A 20015-nucleotide genomic window follows, 5' to 3' on the forward strand; every position below is an offset into this window, starting at 1 on the left:
AGCCTTAGATAAATCAGTTGACCTCGCTGCGTCGCAGCTGTCTTGGTTTTCCCATCTTTAAAATGGAGGTAGGAGGATTGACTCGTGGGGATGTGTGGGGCAGGGCTCGTTGGGAAGGTCAGTCTCAGTAAATCGCTGTGAAACGCTCAGCCAGACGTACTGACTCCCAGGGGGTGGGGCCCAGGAATCTGTATTTCATGGCTTCCCAGGTGATTCAGCTGCTCAGTCAGGTTTGACAGCCAAGGACTCTTTCCAGCTCTCCGGCTCCCTAGTCCACCTCTCAACTTCCTTCTGATCCCAGCGATCTCCAGCTTCCGCAGCAAAAGGAACCAGGGCAAAAGAAGAAGGCGCCGCCCAGGCCCGCGGGGCCTCGGGGTTCCAGGCTCCCCGCCGGCCTCCACCCTCGCCAGCCCCCAGCCGCCAGCCCACAGGTTACATAACGGCCCCCGCGGAGCGCTCTCGCGAGGCTTCCACCGTCCCCTCCTCGCTCCACGTCAGAGGGAACCGGGCGGAGCGGCGAACATGGCGGAACGCAGGCGACACAAGAAGCGGATTCAGGTAGCCAAGCCGAGTCTTGGGGTAGGGGGCTTCGGGGCGCTCGGAAGTGCAAGAAGGGGGGGAAGCCCCCTGGAAGGGCGAGCGAAAGGGACAGCGAGGTGGGGGACGGGGAGGTTCTGTCGCCTGGCTGCGTGCTGCGTTGTTGTGAGGGGCCTGAGGCAAGGCGATGTTGGCGACGGCGGAGACCAAGGCTGAGGTGCTGGGACAGCAGTGGAAAGCAGAAGGCGCCGCGCTGGGAACGGGCAGCCCAGGGTTCCGGTGGCCGCGCCGGGAAGTCAGTCCCCTTCCTGGGCTCCTCTCCATCCCTCTCCACCCCATCATCTCGCCGTAGCGACCTCGAAATTAAAGCCACGGGAATTAGGGTAGAAGCGGGCGGAGAGCTGACCCCAAGCAGCCCGTCCTTTGTGCGCAGACCGAAGGGCCGTGGAAAGGGGAGCGATGTGGGTTTGGTCCGCCACCCGGGGGCCCGGCAGCCGTCTGCCTATCCAGATGTTCGGTGGCGTGCACCCCCCTTTCTCCTCCATGGTATTAGCTCAGTCCAGCTGCAGCTCGCCGGCGTCCTTTCAGCCGGCACAGTGTAAATAAACACAGCCCTGTGGCTGCCGCGACGCGTCGGTCGCGCCCAGAAACCTCTCAGTGTGTCATCCTCGTAACCTACATAAACATCGCTCCCTTGTTCCACACGCGCGCCATCGGGGCGTTTCAGCCCTGCGGTTCCCACCGTCGTCCTTGCTCTCCGCCAAGAGGATGAAATGTACCGAACGTCTTCGATTTGTGCGTAGTCTCATCAGCTCCTGTGCCTGGAAACCTTCACCTGTCGTCCTGAGTTGATAGTTTGTTGTGAACTGTTAATATTTCAATCACCGACTAATGTTATCATTCATTTTCTTTCTGTTCCTTACTGCTTCATTGCTTAGAATGACTTTTTCTGTCTAATGTTTTATTTCTCCATTACACACACACACACACACACACACACACACACACACACACACACACACACACACACACACACACACACACACACACACACACACACACACACACACACACACACACAATCTTACACCAGTGGTGATTTGAGCCAGGCAAGTTCCAATGCTCCTGAAAACTTTGAAATTTGGGAGCTGGGCAGAAATACGAAAGTAGTTCCTTACGGGGTGAAGTAGGAGATCATAAACAAACCCCCCTCCTCCCCCCCAGTTCAGACAGGTCATAAAAACCAAGGGTTAAGTTTATTAGGGAAGAAATTGCTCATGGTACTTGTGGTAGTCTTACAGAACTTAGTGTTATTGGTCAGGTATGAATATATGACTTATTAGAATTTGTATTGAATTTGTCGAATTTGTATTTTCTAGACTCCTTATATTTACACATATGGTACATTCTATGCCCTTCAATAAACACTGTTGTTACCATTTCAACCATGATTTGACATTGTTGTAAAGGTGATCTTAATTCACTTTTTGAATAGCTGCTGTATTTCCATTGTGATTTTTATATTCACTAGAAAGGTGAATTAAGAGGTTGTAATGGTAGCGCTAGGAGCTAAAACTTGAGCCTGACTGGCCTGTGTGTACCCCAGTTTTACTAACTATAAGCTGTGTAACTTTGGGCAAGTTACTTAACTTTTTACCTCAATTACCAAATCTGTGAAAAGGAATATTTATCTTGAAAAAAAATGGCGGGGGAACCTCATAGGGTTGTGAAAAAATACATTTAAAAATGTTTAGCATATAACTCCTTTATTTTCTGCATCCCCAGGAGTGAAAGATTTATGATGGTTGGTTTTGGTTTTTGTTAAGCAATCTGATATGCTGAAGAAAGATTAACCACTGCTTATTCAGTAAATAAACATTTAGGTTGTGAGTACAAAGTATAGCTATTTACTTACTATTGTTTATTTGAAGATCAGATAAGTATGTGAGGATCTCATTGTTAAAAATCAGCTTGGCATACTACTAAATCAAACTAAGTTTTATTTTTTTCATCCTCTAAGTTTTCTACATAGCTGTGCTAGAATGTAAAGGTCTTGGGGGTGCTACTGGGAGTACTACTATACAGTCTTTGACAAATTAATTTAAATATACAATATCTTATGAAATTCCTTGTTTATTTCTCCCAGGGACCCAGAAACTATAATATTTGGCATCACTTTAGACAAAAAGATCAAATGTAATGGCGAAGTTCAGAGTTTAAGTTACAGAAAAGATTCTATTGTAAGACTTTTAGGCAAAAAGTTTTGTCATATCCACCTACTTCCCTGTTTGTTACTTGATGTTTTCAGTTTAGGAAAGATTTTTATGTTTAGTAGATTTAGTGACCTTGAATTGTAATTTGTACTTTCGGGAAAACAATTGATACAGACAAGTTCAGGGTGTTAAAAAGTCACTAATTCATTTGCTTTTTCTAGCGTTGCATAATGTAGATTCTGCTTTCCCATCAAAGTTGGAAGAAATAGGACTATTTTGTCACATTTCCTTTTTGGGCTCACTTTACTCGTCACTGAAAACCAGAAGTGAGCTACAAATTCATTGACATTATATTGGGAAATTTTAATGATTGAGATTCTCAAATGAAAGTGATCTCAATCTAAATTAATGAACCATTTGAAAATAATTTTAAGTTATTCAAGAAATGCAATTATATGAGTTTTAAGAACATACAGTAAGTGCATGTAGGTTAACAAAGTGCTGCTTCCTAGAAAGGTTGATTTAGAATCCTAGTATCATGAAATTTTAGAGTTCAAACAGATTTTCAGTTAGTAAGGTTTGTTTGGAATCCTTTTGCACAAATGTGGTTCTTACATAAAAGCAGAGTGGTGGACCCAAAGCCCTTTCACCTCAGTACCCCACTACCATCACCCCTACACACCATTGTCCTTTAAGCTACTTTTAGGACCTTGATCAAAAAGTAATACTAGATATAAAACTTAGTGTTCTAAACCATCACCCTCGTTTTACAGATAAACTGAGGTTCAGTGAGGTTATATGATTTGACCCAGGGTCACTCATCAAGATAGTAAAATCAGATTTACACCAAGTCTTTTCATTCCCAGTTGAATGTTCTTTCCACCTCAACATTGATAAGAATAAAAATAAATTGTTCTGAAACTCTTTAATCCTGAAATATTAAATTGTATAACATACTTAACACAACTTGTCTTTGTTAAAGAAAGAATCATCCCATTTAGTGCTCTGCTTATGGAAAGCATCTAGATGAGTTTCAGAACATTAAATAGCTTCCTAACATCACTATTATAATCTGCATCTCAGTTAATTTTGTTGCCCCCGTCTGTCCCCCTGGCAATAAAATTCTAACAGATCATGGGCCAATATGCTTAGTTTCAGAAAAGGAAAGAAAAGAGAAAGTTCAGGACTACAGTACAGTAGTCCCTCTCTATATCGCGATTCACTTATCACGGCCTCACTGTCGTGGGATTTTTTTAAGTATTATAATTATCGCGGATTTTCTCTATATCGCGGGATTTTGTAGTACAGTATACGTATGTTGTCAAAGTTACGTAGGTTTAAGAGTAGAATAAATGTAAGGTTCCTACTTGTCTACAACAGTAATACCCACGATAAGTTGAGGATTGCGGGTATTACTATTATAGACACTGCCACCCCCTCATCCCTTCCCCCCCGCAATAGGTGAAAATCCGCGAAGTAGGAACCTTGCATTTATTTTAGTATTTATATATATTTTAAGGCTTTATAAACCCTTCCCACACACTTATAAACCATTCCCAGTCCCTTATTAACCTTTCCCACTCCCTTAACCTTTTCCACACTTTTATAAACACTACTTATGTTCTTAAACATATTCTACACTCTTAAACCTACATAACTTTTAACAACATACGTATACAGTACCACAAAATCCTGCGATATAGCGAAAAATCCGCAATAATTAAATATATTATTTTTAAAAATTCCACGATAAGCGAACCACAATATAGAGAGGGACTACTGTATACAATCTGACTCTCTGCAACCTTCTGAAGAAAGAAGTAATGCAGGAAGCAGGTCCTAAGTGAAAACTTCCCCCAGAAGTTTAATGGAGGGCTTTCAATAGGAGTGAAGCAAGGAGATATTACAGAAGGGCACTGTCAGAGTTAAGATACAGAGACTTGTAAAACTTTATTAGTAATGTGCTATGTGACTTTAAGCAAATGATTTATCTTAGGTCCCCTCTAGCTTTCAGATTTTATTCTATTAACCCTTACCTGCATTTTCACCGATATTTTTTCACTGCTTGTATGAGATACAAATTCATTTTGTGAACTAACCTTTTTTTCTTTTTCTGCTGAATTCACTCAACAAATCAACTACATTTATATCTGTTGAATAGCAATTTTTTAAATTCTTCTAAATCAAAAATTTTGTAAGGCTGTGGCTTGTTGACTCAATCTTAATTTTTCTTGTTAAAAAGATTATCTTAAGTACTGGCTTGAAAATGTATATAGTTAGAAATGGTAATTTCTATTTTACTATAGTATTTGAGTGTTGATGTATTCTAAAGTAAAAATAGTATTTGTTAAATAACACAAGAGGGTTCTAACCAAACTTTCAATTTATATAATTTTGGATTGTGAGTTGTGGCAGCTAGCATCTTGGTATTTGGATGCAAAGATGGCAGACCAGCCTCAGGACATTGGTACTTTACTTCCTCGTTCTAAGATTTTTGAGCTTGTTCACTGAGCTATATAAAGTTCTTTTCATTTGAGGGCTGATGAGCTGCTTTCTCTTGATTAGTGGGTCATGCTATTCCCAAAAGGCCTTCATTTTATGTTAGAAGTTTTCTAGAAAAGTTATGAAAATATTCTGAAGATTTGTTCACATCAAAAGGGAACAAAAGAGAGGAGGTACTGTCATCTAATATATAAAAAGGACGAGGTTAAGACTGCTTTATCCTCCTCAGGCTGCAGCAGGGGAGCAGTGAGAATGAAGACTCCAGGGCAGGAACTTCTGTATTACCCACTTCCCAAGGTCATGTTCCCATGGTCCTGTTCTCTAGGTACTCTTCTGTAGCAATCTTTCTTTGTGGCTTCAAAATCCTAGCAGATGCACAAGCTCTATACTTTTCATTAAAGACAGTCTACAGTTTATATAACTTTTATGTGGTTTAATTAATATTTATTTGATGATATTTCACAAAGTAATTCTTTACTGTTATTTGGCTCTTTAGTCATTTAGAAACTTTTTTAGGATTTGAATTTCAAGGATCAAGGGAGGGTTCTCTTACACCAGTATCTTGATAGAATTCACTACTTTTCTAGTTACAATTTCAAGGGAAGATACTGATAACTTAAAAAGTATCAATGGATAAGTAACCATGTCTGGTTGGGAGAGATTATCTAATTCCATGTTTTCTAGGTCTATTTTGTTCATTGTTGCTCAGTAGTGTTTTTATCAGGAGGTGAAAGGAATGAAGATAGATGACAGTTGACCCTTCAACTATATGGATTTGAGTTGTGCGGGTCCATTTATATGTGAATTTTTTTCAATAAATATAAGTTGCCCTTGGTATCCCTGGGTTTCACATCTGTGGATTCAGCCAGTTTTGACTATATGCATTTATTGATCTATGCCATTTTATGTATGACACTTGAGTATCCAAAGATTTGGTATCTGTTGGGGGTCCTGGATCAATCCTGTGTGAATACCATGGGAGACATCTGTAAAGTTTTGGTGTAGTCAAAAGTTATACACAGATTTTCAACTGAGCGGGGTCAGCTCCCCTAACTCCATCATTGTTCAAGGGTCAACTGTACTTGAGTCTATTTTGCAGTTTAGAAGTGAGTTTGGTGAACCTGAAGTAATTGTTAAAATGAGGTTTAAAATTATTGTGAATTCATGTGGTGTTAGATTCCTTATTGTATAATAATAGAATGTACTTTTCAGGTTCCTGTGAATCTTAATATCAGATTTTACATGTCATGCCTCTATCAACAATCAGTAGATTAATGCATTATGCCTGTGTTCAGTAAATTGTTTGTTAGCAAGAATATAGACTTGTCATGCCTAAAGTTGTTGATTGTTTCCCCACCCAGAATCACCTTCCTCCCAAATTTCTGACATTGAAAAGCTATTCTTTCAATTGGTCAAATTAGAGGTTCGACATATTTTCCTCAGCCATCTTATTCATCCTTTATCATTGAGTTCTATCTGTTCTACATTTGAAATGGTTCAGATATCAGTAATCCTTCCCTTCCTAATCACGTTTTACTTGAATACTAACTAGTTGTCCTGCCTTTTGCATTTTTTTCCAATGCATTACACACAGGGGCACCAGAATAATGTGTCTTAAGTCATTTTTTTTCTAATTAATGACGTTCTGTTCAAAAACTACTAATGGTCTTTCTGCTACTTACAGAGCAAAGTTGAAATTTCTCAGACTCTTTAGACTTATTCTGCTTACACATTCTTAACCTCACAATGCTTCCTAACTTGTGTCTACTGGAGCCAAATTCTGCATTCATTCTCAGCCATAATGTTTATACTGTCCATTCAGCTTACCCCAAAACTTCTTTCAAAATGCAACTCCCTCTACGAAGAGGTCTGTCTTAGCTACTCTCATCCACATTGATCATCCTACTCCTAAAATATTTTTTTTCTGCCACTCCTTTTGGAAAATATCAATTGTTGTTTTGGATAGTTTTAACAAAGTATAGGTATCATGCCTTATAGATTCTGGTATTACCTGTAGCATCCAAAGATAGAGGATAAAAACTCAGTAAGTATGTATTTGAATGATTTATGTTTATTGAGACTTCTTACCCACAATCAGATTTAATCAAGCATATCCCAGTAACAAGTTATCAGTTAACTAGATGAACCTTTAAATTGAAACAGATATATCAAATGAAGGGGAAGATGAACATATATGGGTATAATGGTAAAATATTCTGTTTCTATAAGCCAATTTTAGTATCTCATTATTTTAAACTATAGTATTACCTTTTTGGCTATATCACAAATATTGGTATATAGGGTATTATTTACTAATAGATGAGGCTTCTGGAAATTCAGTATATTACACAAGCATAATTAAGTACTATTATTTAACAAATGAAACTAACATTAGTATATTTTAGTGTGATTTCAAAAATTAAAATACATAATTTTAACCTCTTAGCACATCAGAAATATTTTACGACTAGATTCCAAATTAAATTGTTATCAACCTTGTAGATGTTAGTGAGCTTGAAGTGTTAGATTTTGAATTTGAAATATTTTGAGATTTTATTTTTTTGTGATAGATATTTTAATATATAAAGCTAAAGGTTTTGTATTCATATAAATATTTTGTTTTTACTATAGTCTTTATTTGTAATGAATGATTTGGGCTTTTAATTTTTATTGACACAAATAACTACAGTATAAGAATCATATATTGTCAGTTGGGCTACTGGAAGTGGGATAGTTCCTAAATGCAAAGGAAGAAATATGAGAAGTAGCTGCCAGGTGACTCAACAACCAAAGCACAGGCTTTTACTTCATCTAACAAATTATGCCTTTTCAGGATAAAATTAAAGCTTAAACCTTGGTTCTTAATTGTTCCTGAGTCTCATCAAATGTAGCTGAATTCAGCTTTATGTGAAATTTGTGGGAAAACGGACTGAAAAACAGATGGCCTAGGTAGTTTTTTTTTCCTGTTGCGTGCTAGTAAAATGCCTGAAACATAGCTGTCTTTAACATTGTTCTCGCCATCCTAGATTCTTGACAAATAATTCTTTACTGTTATTTGGCTCTTTATTCATTTAGAAACAGACTTTCCTGAAATTAGGCACATTTAGATTATATATTGCTATAAATATTGTTTGTGTTCTCTATGTATCATGCTTAAACATACAGTTAAAGACAGTACTTTTACTTCCACAGCTTACAGCAATAACACAACTTCTAAAGTAAATATATATAAGATACAGATGTAGACTGCCTTCATTTTCTTTAGTATATGGATGGGGAGAATAAGTACACAGGAGGAATTATCAAGTTAAAGAAGTAGTTCAGAATGTAAGGAAATAAAATGAAGATGGGGAATGATAAACAATGAAGAAAGTAATAGAAAGTTTAGAGAAAGAAATGGAAGAAAGAAAAGAGGGGGAAGGATTAAAGTAGGCTTTCTAAAACTCTTTGTGCACTTTCATAAACAGTTCTTTAAAAACAGCATAATTTATCTGTCGCATTTTATTTTCACTTTACTCTTATAAGGGAAAAAAAAGAAAGACAAGGTGAGAAAGCAGTCCCAGACAGTATCTAGGATTTGCAACCACAGGGGAAAAGGAAGGGAATACAAATCTTCAGCATCTCAGAACTGAAATAGTTCTTATGGCTACCACACTGGGACATCTAACATTAGTTAATCTATTTCTACTTCCTTTGACATTCGGGCACTCACTGTTAGCAGCTGCTTAATCTTTTGAGTTATTGCTCTGTGGCTTGTAAAAAGAGACCAGGCAAGGGTGAAGAAGGTAAACCAGTGCAGTGTAGTTACCATACTGGAAAAACAACTCAAAATAAATGTCTTGTAGCTGAGGCCAAGAGACAGACAGTTTTTAACTCTATCAACATGTATTGTATTTGAAAGACGTGTAATCTTAAAAATTCTTCATCCTGTCTTTTGTATACATTACCAGGTCTACTCCAGAGAAAGTGTGAAAGAAAGGACTATGCTCCACTTAAAAAGATTTGCAGAACAGATCTGTAAATTATTCTTTAGTACTGAATTTCTCAACTAAATGATTACATTAAATTAATATATATATTTTTTACTTTGCAGGAAGTTGGTGAACCATCCAAAGAAGAGAAGGCTGTAGCCAAGTATCTTCGATTCAATTGTCCAACAAAGTCCACCAATATGATGGGTCATCGGGTTGATTATTTTATTGGTAGGATTACATAAGTAAAATTATATTAGTGTACATATCTTATGAAGATACCTACATTTGGGATATGTAGATGTTTCAAAAGTGTTTTTCCAAGTGTGATTAGTGAAGTTGGGTGATAAGCATATGACAATTGATGATCCTTTTCTTTTTATAATTGAGACTATCAGTTGTAAAAAGATAAAAGGAAGTACTTCATAATAACATTTATTGGAAATTTTTTAAATAGAATTTATTTTCGGTATTAATACTACCTTTTGTTCAGACAGTATATATGCTTAAAGGTAATCCTTTTGTAAAAAACTCTGGAATAGAATTACATGTGAAGCAGGTCTGTTGGAACCAATTTAGGAGCTCTGGATCTTCACATAATCCAAGCACCCTCATTATAAGCTAATATCATTTGGAATAGCCCCATAGTTTATAAGTAGCTGTTGAGTTCACCTCTTTGATCCATTAAGATTGAGTTGCCATTATGATTAATGATTTTGATATTCATTAAGAGTTTAGAAAAATAGACATGCTATTTGCTTCAGAACTAATATATTTAGTTTCTTCTAGTGACAGTAGTAGATTGTTCAGAGTTTATTCCTCAGTGGGTTACAGTAAAGCATGATGACAATTTATGTTACTGTGGGATAAGAAGATTTTTGGTTTACTTATCCTATATTTAGTGGTGATTATTTGATGAGTGATATTTACATTTATTTTGAATTTTTTAAAAACATTTCCCCATTAATTTATCTTGCCTTAGTTAATATTGTTGAATGTCATTTATTTCCCAGCATTACTTTAAAAAGATGCTTATTGATATGATTCACAAATTAAGGTTTTAAAGAAATGTTTATCATGGTCATGTCAGACTTAAATTTTCTGTTGAACTTGGTTTTATTTTCTGATGCCAGAAGGTTGAAATTTGCCTTATGAAAAATTACTTAGATAGAAATACATTTCTATGTATACTAAATTTAAAATAACAAATTTCTTCTTTAGCTTCAAAAGCAGTGGATTGCCTTTTGGATTCAAAGTGGGCAAAGGCCAAGAAAGGAGAGGAAGCTTTATTTACAACAAGGGAGTCTGTGGTTGACTACTGCAACAGGTAGTGTTTATTTCTTAGTGAAGGATAACCAAATTTAGTAATATTCTCCATAGTTCTGAAGCTTCTTATCCATTTTCATCATTAAACATAGTGATATTGTAACATACCTCAAACAGCTTTTACATGCATATTGGATTTCTTTAGTACCTCTAGAAATACATTTATTTGGTGTTAAGATTATCGTATTTTTATAATTTTTATTTGTGTTCTATTAACATTTGTACATTTGCCAGTCTAACTAAACTGAAGGGTCAGCAATAAAAATCATATACTAGTGCCTACAGTGAATAACAAAGTCTTTCTTTTCTAGAGCAAGTGGTTGAGGAGTCTTTTCCAGAACTTTGTCAGGAATTTCTAATAGATGTGTTGTTCTGGTTTTTTGTGTGTTTGTTCTTTTAGAGCCTACACACTGAGCTAATAGTCAGAACCCTTCCCTATTTTGTTTAGTGATTGCTAATGTATTCCTTGTGAGATCAAGGCAGCTATAACATATACCTTTTCTTGATTATAAGATGAAGAATAAACAATTCATTAACGTAGTCATGTTTTTCATAATAAGTATTTCTCCTTTGGGGAAAAATCTTTTGATGGTGAGTGGTATACAAAAATCACTTTACTCTTGGAAATAAGTATGCTGGTTTTTCTTTTCATTTTTTTCCCTTGTTTTAAATAAGCATATTAGGCCCTGGGTGGGTAGCTCTGTTGGTTGGAGCGTCAATCCCAAACACCAAGGTTGTGGGTTCAATCCCTGGTCATCACATGCAAGGATCAGCCAATGAATGCATAAAAAAGTGGAACAACAAATTGATGTTTTTCTCTCTCTCTAAAGTCATAAACAAGAAAATTTATCATATTTATTAAGCTGTTGATAAGTCATATTTTGTGTTTGTGACACGATAGTTTATAATAGGTGGAAATTTGACATTTTAGATTTTATGTTTAGTAGGGAGGTACACATATTTACTTGCTTACTAATATATTGTTTAATGGCATTTAAAATATCAGCCACATGAGGCCTCTTTTAAAAACCACTATTCAAAAACCTTGTTTCTGAAACTATAAAGAATTATTTTAAATTTCTTAAAATTTGTAGGTGTCAAAAACTAGAGTCACTAATGGACCTTTTAGAAACAATGAAAATTTCATTGTTGAGGCAGGGATAAGCTAACAATAGTGTAGTTGGTTTTTTTCTTTACAGCCATTTGTGTGTTTAGAACTCCAAAATGCTAATTTTCCTGCCTTGCCTCAAATTAATTTTATTGTTTATATATAAAAATTAAGAGATGCAATAAATGCAAAAACAGAATGTTAGGCAAGTTACCCAAAGTCACAGCTAGTAAGTGTGAGAGCCAGAATTCTAAATCCAACAGCCTGGCTCCGTAGTCCATGCTCTTAACCACTGCACACTATATTAACGCCTCCAACAAAATGATGTGTTTAATGAAGCAAAAATTAAGATGAAGGATTCACCTGTCAATGCAAGTATAATCTTGCTTTCTAAAAATTTGTGAAAAACCTACATTAGTATGGTAAGAGCTTTATTTGTAAAAGCGAAAATCCTCTTCAGATTTCCTTAGGTTAACAAAAACAAGTACTAATGCAAGTCTTTTGTGAAAGTGAAGTGACATAAAGTGAATTTTCAAGGAGTGGGGAATGATCCTCTTCATTATTTGCCCTTTCAGCTTACAAAAGTTTTCATAGAAACACTGTACTTTCAGATAGCAGAGAAACAGTACAGTTTGAATATTAAATCTGTAAGCCCAAATCTCTGAGGAGAACAGCCAGCATTAATCCACATTTCTTGGCCTTTTAGGAGCCTTGGCACCTTGTTAAATGAAAAACCCAAAAGACCTGAGTACAGAGAATGTCCTAGAGATACACTCAGTGTCATTGTATACATGATTTCCATTCATGCCACGGTGTGTCCTTTCTGCACTCAAATAGGGAAACATAACCACCTAGATTCTTCAAAGCCACTTCTAAAACAGCCATGGAGACCTCGTGATAGCTGTCCCTCAAGGGTTCCTGCTTGGCTGTAGACAAAAATTCAAAAGGACACTTCCAAGTCTCATTTTCTGAAGCTGCCTAGTGGGCTTAAGGGAGTCTGAGGAAAAAAGAAAGAAAGTATAGGATAATACATGAAATAAATTTAACCTAATGCTTTAATGCCTCTTTATGGCCTGTTTAAAGTACAAACTCCTCAGCTTTTAATCTAACACCATCTCAACTCTCCCAAGGACTTTGTATCGCCAACCCACACACATGTGGGCCAATAATGTCTTTCCAACTCCTATTCATATCCCACACTCATTCTCCTTTCTGGTCTTTACTTGATCATAACCTGCCGCTTTTCCCAAACGGTTCTCCCTCTATCCTTACTGCTTTTCAATACACGTTATCTCTCAAGTTCCATCTATCTGTACCATGTGGTGTTCCTCAGGTCCTCCAGCCCACATTAATCCTTGTATCTAAAGTTGTACAGAATTTATAAAGCTGGTTTCATATAGTTGTGCCCTTAATTATTTTAGAATTGTTGCACGTGTTAGTGTTTTAAATTTCTTGGCAGGTGAAGGACTGTTTTATACTTTATTGTAACTCCACAGCACAATGTGGGCATTTAATGGAACCTCACCATTGTCACATTAGTGCAAGTTCTAAACACATATCTGGCATCAATAAATGTTTGTTAAACCTGAAAAAAAATTAAGAGGTGAGGAAAGCAATTTAATAACTTGCTTCTTTTAATCCATTTGTTTATTCGACAAATATTATAGGCTAAGCCCCAGAAATACAAAGATAACTGTGACTTGGTTCGTGCCTTCAAAGCATCTATTCTAGTCTGTTAAAGAAGATTCAGGACTATTACAATGCAGTATTTTCTGCAAGGAAGACAGAGATGGAGAAGCTTTAAAAATGGCTTCACAAGAAAAATGTGTCTTTTCAAATTTTCAAATATAAATAGGTGATTTCCCAGCAAACAGTAGAAGAAAGGACATTTGATTCTGGCAAAGGGCACACAACATACTAAGATAGGAAATTATGAATAGTACTGTGAAGATGTCAGAGACCTTTGTGTGATTTGTACTATATGGTGTATTTAAAGCTTAATTATTGGAGGCACTGATATTATAATAGTGTCATCTCACTTTTAAAGCATAGAGTGAGTTAAAGTAGACATTCTCTGAAGACCTATCAAGGAATAAGTCAGGGATTCTACTTATTACTGCTACTAATACTTATTAGGGAATGGAATGATGCTATAATTAGTGAAACCAAATGTGTTTGTGTATGTGTGTTCCATACTATTAAATTTAAGATTTTGTTATAGCAGTAATAGCTAACATTGAGTGCATATATGTCAGGGACTGTGCTAAACAATCTATGCTTCTCATTTAGTCCTAGAAATCCCTATGAGATAGATACCACATTTTATAAATAAACTAAAATTAAGTAGCTTACCCAACCCTACACAGCTAGTTAAGTGGTATTTGAATCCATCTATCTGAATGTAAACTTTTCAACATGAATTTGATTGGTTTAGTCTACTTTTCTTTCATGGGAGTTGGGAAACTGTGCAGGAGGGGTGACAGAAGCTGATTTTCCTACTGGTTCTGTGCTCTTCTATGTCTGCTCACCAAGGAAAAGGTTATTTTTCCTCTTACAGTTCTATAATTTAAATTTTTTTTTTTAATTCTCTCCTGAGGATATGTTCACTGATTTTTTTTTTTTTTTTTTAATGAGAGAGGAAGGTAGAGAGAGAAATATTGACATTAGAAAGAAACATCAATTGGTTGCCTCCTGCACATGCTTCGACTGGGAATAGAACCTGCAACCTTTATAGTCTATGGGATGACGCTCCAACCATCTGAGGCACCTAGCAGGGCCCGTGTTTTATTTTTGAAGTTATTTATTTATTAAGAACAATTTTTCCCACTCTTAAAATGATAGAGAAGAAAATCCAAATTACTAATGTTGTCACATATATAACCACATTACCATTTGAGAATATGTACTCTACCTATGTTTGTATACATATACTCTTCATATGTGGAGGTCCATAATATGAACTGTGATACAAAATGCTGGTTTGCAATTAATATACAATTACTAGGATATTTTTGTTGTCATATTAAGTGGTAATAAATGTTCCTGATAGAAAATCTGGAAATCACATAAGTGCAAGAGTAAACAAAATTAGAATATGTTCATTATAAATTTTTATAAGAAATTCTGAAGTAGAGTCAAAATTTAAAATTCCCCTTTAGTCCTTACTGAACAGCTCAATTGGTTGGAGCATTATCCTGTACACTGGAAGGTTGCAGGTTCAATTCCTCGGATTTCCGGGGCAACCAGTTGGTGTTTTTCTCTTCTCTCTCCCTCTCTCCTCCACCCCTCCATCCCTTCCTCTAAAATCAATCAATATAGGTGAGAATTTTTTAAAAACCTGCTTAAAAAATAATAAAAATAAATAAAATACCCCTTCATATACCCACCACTACTCAAGTCTCATTTTCTACTCATACGTAATTAATTATTAGGGGGCTCAATTCAGTTTTTTTGTTTGTTTACATACATATGTATATGTATAACAGATATTAATGGTGAAGCCTTTGGGGGCATTTCAACAGTTGGACAATGATTTGCTATCTAGATCTTCTGAACAAGTAGAAGGCCAGGTGGGGAGACCTAGAAGTTATCTTTGTGGAGATGTTCATTGGGGTACTAACCGGCCAGTAGAAAGAAGCCCAGCCTAGCAGGTAAAAACACAGGTGCTCCAGAGGGCACAACATAATGACCAGAAATAAGTGGCCATTGGGCAGGAGGGAGGCTTCTGGTTACCAAGTGATATGATGTGCTTGAGCAGGCACCATGGAGGTAGAAGGTGGATAATCACCATTAACAGACACAGATAGTGCAAGTGAGTTCTGTTTTGGTGATTCTACTCTATCAGGCAGAGATGAAGGCACAAATGAGGAACTCTGAAACTGGAACAAAAGATTTTTAAAGATGACTTTTAGGTAACAGATGTAAGGGCAACCAGTTTTTTAGTAGGATTATGAGGTTAGTAACTACCACCAAGACTGATTTAATTTTGTGTCAGCTGAGCTTCTAAACTCATCAGGTAAGAGAAATGAATAAAGCAGGGATCTCGTAAGGGCAAATAGGCATGACATAAGTTGTATAACAAAATTAGAAGATAAATATGGGTAGGATAACAGGAAATAGGAGGAAGGATGGGGGTGGTTATAATTTTCAATAGGGTAGGCCTAGGTGAGAAGGTAAGTCTTGAAGAAAGTGAGGTAGTGAACCAAAAGGACATGCTTATTTGGGGGAAGAGCATTCCAGGTATAGGGGACAGTCAGTGTAAACACCCTGAGGTAGGAATGTAAAAAATAACTGCTAAAATGAGAGAAGAACAATGTCATGAGAGAAATTAGTGAAACAAAGAGTACGTAGTTGTTTTGCCAAATATATTGTACAGTTTTCAGTTTGTTACTGTGAAAGTTGTTTATTTAGAGTCCAGAAATCTCACCTTAGCATATTTAATTATAATTACAGGCTGAATAGTGAAGTACATGGAGGAAAAAAACAAACAAACCAACAACGACAGAAAAAGATAGCACAAGACACTATCTGAATCAGTCAAATCACGGATGTATTTTAAATCTGTTAACATTTCTTAAACTTATATTCATTGAACCCTTATGTGTGCTCTTGAATTTGAGACTTAACATTAAAGAAAGCAGAGTCTTGATTACTGTTAATGAACATAGAGAAAAGTTTCATAAGGATAATTTCACACCTATAATCTCATATCTAAATTATGTAGTTTAAAAAGTGAAAGTTAGGTTGACAACTTTTATAAAATCACATTGGCTGTACAGTTCTTTTGATTAGAAGTGGGGTTGATTTCCCCCCCTCCCATGGGTTTACTAATTATAATTTCTCTTATGAGTTGCCAAGGGGTATCTTTCCTTGCTTGTTTCATTCAGGGCTTGTTCGATATTTTTGCTTTTTAGTTTATATCTTCTAATTGTCATACCTTTTTTTCTAAAGGCTTTTAAAGAAACAGTTTTTTCACCGGGCACTAAAAGTAATGAAAATGAAGTATGATAAAGACATAAAAAAAGAAAAAGAAAAAGGAAAAGCTGAAAATGTAAAAGAAGAAGATAAAAAGAGCAAGAAAGAAAATCTGAAGGATGAAAAGACCAAAAAGGAAAAAGAAAAAAAAAAAGATGGTGAAAAAGAAGAATCCAAAAAGGTGATTTCAACTTAGATTAAGTAAAAATTAAAAGTCATTTGAGAATTTTGATTTTTGTGTCTAAAAGACTAAAAATTTTGACTGTTTGAATGTTATAGTGCGTTTTGCATGTGTTTTTTCTTCTATTAAACTTGTGTTCTAATAGGAGGAAATGCCAGGAACTCCCAAAAAGAAGGAAACTAAGAAAAAATTTAAACTTGAACCACATGATGATCAAGTTTTTCTGGATGGAAATGAGGTAAGAGTAGCTGATAGGTAGAAATCCAGTTTTCCATTGGAGTTTTTAGAATTATCTGAGTTGCCTTCACTAAGAAAACAATTTAGATCACTCTAACCATGTCTATATAAAATCTATTATATTTTTAAAATCAGTAATTTCTATAATTTAGATTTTTTAATTTTGTGAAAAATCAGTCAGAATTAGGCTCAGCTGTGTATGAGTGAGAGGAAACCTGAAATAAAAATGGCTTAAAACAAAATAGGTGCTTATTTCTCTGTCAGCAATGAAATCTGAAGGGTAAGCACTACAGGTAATGGCAGCTCCATGGTACATCTGTGCGCTCCCTCGAGTGTGAGGGAATTAGTAGTAAAGATTACCATTATTACTAATGGTCCAAAGTGACTGCCAACCTTGTTATCTGCATCCAAAGGAGTGAAGGAAAATGAGGGACAAGCCTTCTCTTCAGGAAGCTGGCAGTTTCACATCTGTTTGGATTCCATTCTCCAGAAACTAGTCACATGGTCATGCCTACCTACAGTAAAATCTTAGAAATGTGCTTTTTATACTGGGCAGTCATTTGCCCAGCCAAAATCCATTACTAGAAAAGAAAAATGAGCAGAATGGCAGAACGGTTAATGAGGGATGCCTACTTGGTTTTGCCTCTTATAATCAGACGCACTACTTGAGGGGCTAAGATTTTCAACATTACTTGATGCTTTCCTCAAGGAGATAGTCTTTTTTTTAAATGGGACATTTGTGTGGTAATAACCTTTCATGAAGACTGTTTAATTTAGTCATCAAACCAGTACAAAAGCATTAGTTGTATACTGGCCATTGAATTGTTGTGAATTTCAAGATATATTTCTTCTTTCTATACCTAATACAAAAGTAGTAAACAAGTGTATAAAGTATGATTCTGGGAGCTATGAGTTTGAAATTCTAGGAAAACTTTTCGGAAAACATATGCCCTTGGCTCATTCTAGGTACACTTGCATGAGAGCGTCATGTGTGTGTGTGTGTGTGTGTGTTTGTTGTATAACGTGTCCCAGGGTGATTCTGATGTGAACCCATACTTAAGAATCACATAATTGAAGACCCAACATGAAAGCTCAAATACCTTCAGTTTTAGACATGAAGCATCAGTTATATGCCAAGACATTTTTATAGGTGCTAGGAACAGCATGATTAGTAAGATAAAATTCTCTTCTTAGAAGCTCTTATAGGCTAGCAAACATGCAAAGTTTTAAAGATGGTACAGTGTTTAAGTGTTACAATATGAGAACACCAATTAAGGATAGTTAATTTAATCAGGAGAGGGTAAGGGGATTCTGGAGATCCTGAACACTTGAGCTGAGCCTTTAAGGATGACTGGCATATTGCTACATGCACTGGGAAGGCGTGATAGATCTGTTAGGCAAAGGAAGTAGTCTGAGCAAAACCATGGGTGCTTGCATTCCTAAAAAGCTAGATTTTATTCTGTAGAAGGATGGGAAAAGAAGCATGCTTTCAAACTTACAAAGGTGAGGAATGTCTTTAAAAACTTGTTTTTTTAGAATGCTAACTGGCAGAAGTAGATCTCATTTCCAGGGGAAATATTCAGAGTTTAAAAAAAGAAGAATGGAACCCCCAATGTTAGAAGTAGAACCAAGTCAAAAGACAACAAAGAGTTCTGTCCAAAATAGAATCAGGAAATGGAAGAATACTGTTATTTATAGAAATTAAGAGAGAAATCTAGGAATTTTATGGACAGTGATTAAACAGAGTTCTGATTGTTCTGAATGAAGTCAATTTCTGTTTTATAAAGTAAATTTAGCTTTAAAGCAGTGGTTCCCAGTTTACAGGCTACAGACCCTCTGTGGGGAGGTAAGCAATGAAATTATTGCAAGGAGTCACAGCAGCTTTATGTTCACTAAGCATGATCTTTAATAATGGTTTTCTTTCGTTTGTTTTTGGTTTTGTATCTCATCAGTGAGAAAGAACAGGGTGGAGTTGAGAGCTGCTGGGTCTGTAATAGGCCTGGCTGGAAACTATTTAACTGTGCTTTTAGCCCAAACTGGTTCTACTCATGCCAGTGTATATACAAAGACAAAAAAGTTATACAATCATTGGTCCTCAAGTTGAATAAGTAATGGTTTGCACACATGAACAAATTGTTAAAAGCATGTAAGTATGTAGAAATTTATTTAAGTGCATTACAGAATGTATAGTTTTTTAAACAAATTTCTAACTGAATGGACACCAAAAGAAACATGATTACTGAAGGAAAGGTCTTTGGAATTTGTTTGCCTCAAAAGGAAGTTCTCATGTTAACAGGCTGGAAGTTACCCTTTTAGAAGATCTAAAATATAGAATTAAGCTTAACTTTCTAATACGACCTTAAAACTGAAAGCACTGTGGTTTCTTGATTCTTCTAGGTATTTGTGTGGATCTATGACCCAGTTCACTTTAAAACGTTTGTCATGGGATTAATTCTTGGTAAGTATAGTCTCTAAAATTTAGAAAGGAAAATAAAAATGCAGAAGCCATAAAGAAATATATTTAACAAAAAATAGTTATTTTTAAAAGTATACTTTAAAGTCAAAGGATAAATGATAAAATGAGGAAAGTATTTACAACACATTAAAGCAAAGATATTTACGAGATTAACAATCTGGTAGATAATGGTAGCTCACAGATAAAAAAATACAGTGACCAATATTATGAATGATACTTAATCATACTCATAAATACAAATTAAAGCAACACTGATTAAAAGGATTGCAGCGTTTGATAGTGCCTAGTCTTAGTGAAGGTCCAACACTTGGGAAAAAACAACACTCTCCAACAGTTGATGGTATGTCCATTGTTTTTGTTTTTATGGAGGGTAGTTTGGCAATACCTTTTCAGATTTTAAATGTATATGCACTGACCCAGCTATTCTACTTCTAGGAGTTTTTTCCATGACTGTTCTTAGTACAGTTGCACAAAGAATCTATTCAGAAAT

At 36.0% G+C, this 20015-nt stretch overlaps 1 protein-coding gene across 1 annotated transcript in view; it reads left to right on the forward strand.

Moving 5' to 3' along the window:
- The first annotated feature begins 249 nt into the window (after positions 1–249).
- SEC62 (SEC62 preprotein translocation factor) overlaps positions 250–20015 on the forward strand; it is a 29083-nt gene continuing 9317 nt past the window's right edge. The window contains exons 1-6 of the mRNA XM_090273664.1: positions 250–558; positions 9346–9454; positions 10445–10550; positions 16608–16812; positions 16958–17050; positions 19447–19507. Coding sequence (XP_090129790.1) covers positions 523–558; positions 9346–9454; positions 10445–10550; positions 16608–16812; positions 16958–17050; positions 19447–19507 — 610 coding nt within the window. The 5' untranslated portion in view covers positions 250–522. The remainder of the gene's footprint in view (positions 559–9345; positions 9455–10444; positions 10551–16607; positions 16813–16957; positions 17051–19446; positions 19508–20015) is intronic.

This window comes from Furipterus horrens, unplaced genomic scaffold (genome assembly GCF_987537825.1).
Source record: "Furipterus horrens unplaced genomic scaffold, mFurHor1.1.pri manual_scaffold_1, whole genome shotgun sequence".
NCBI classification, from domain to species: domain Eukaryota; kingdom Metazoa; phylum Chordata; class Mammalia; order Chiroptera; family Furipteridae; genus Furipterus; species Furipterus horrens.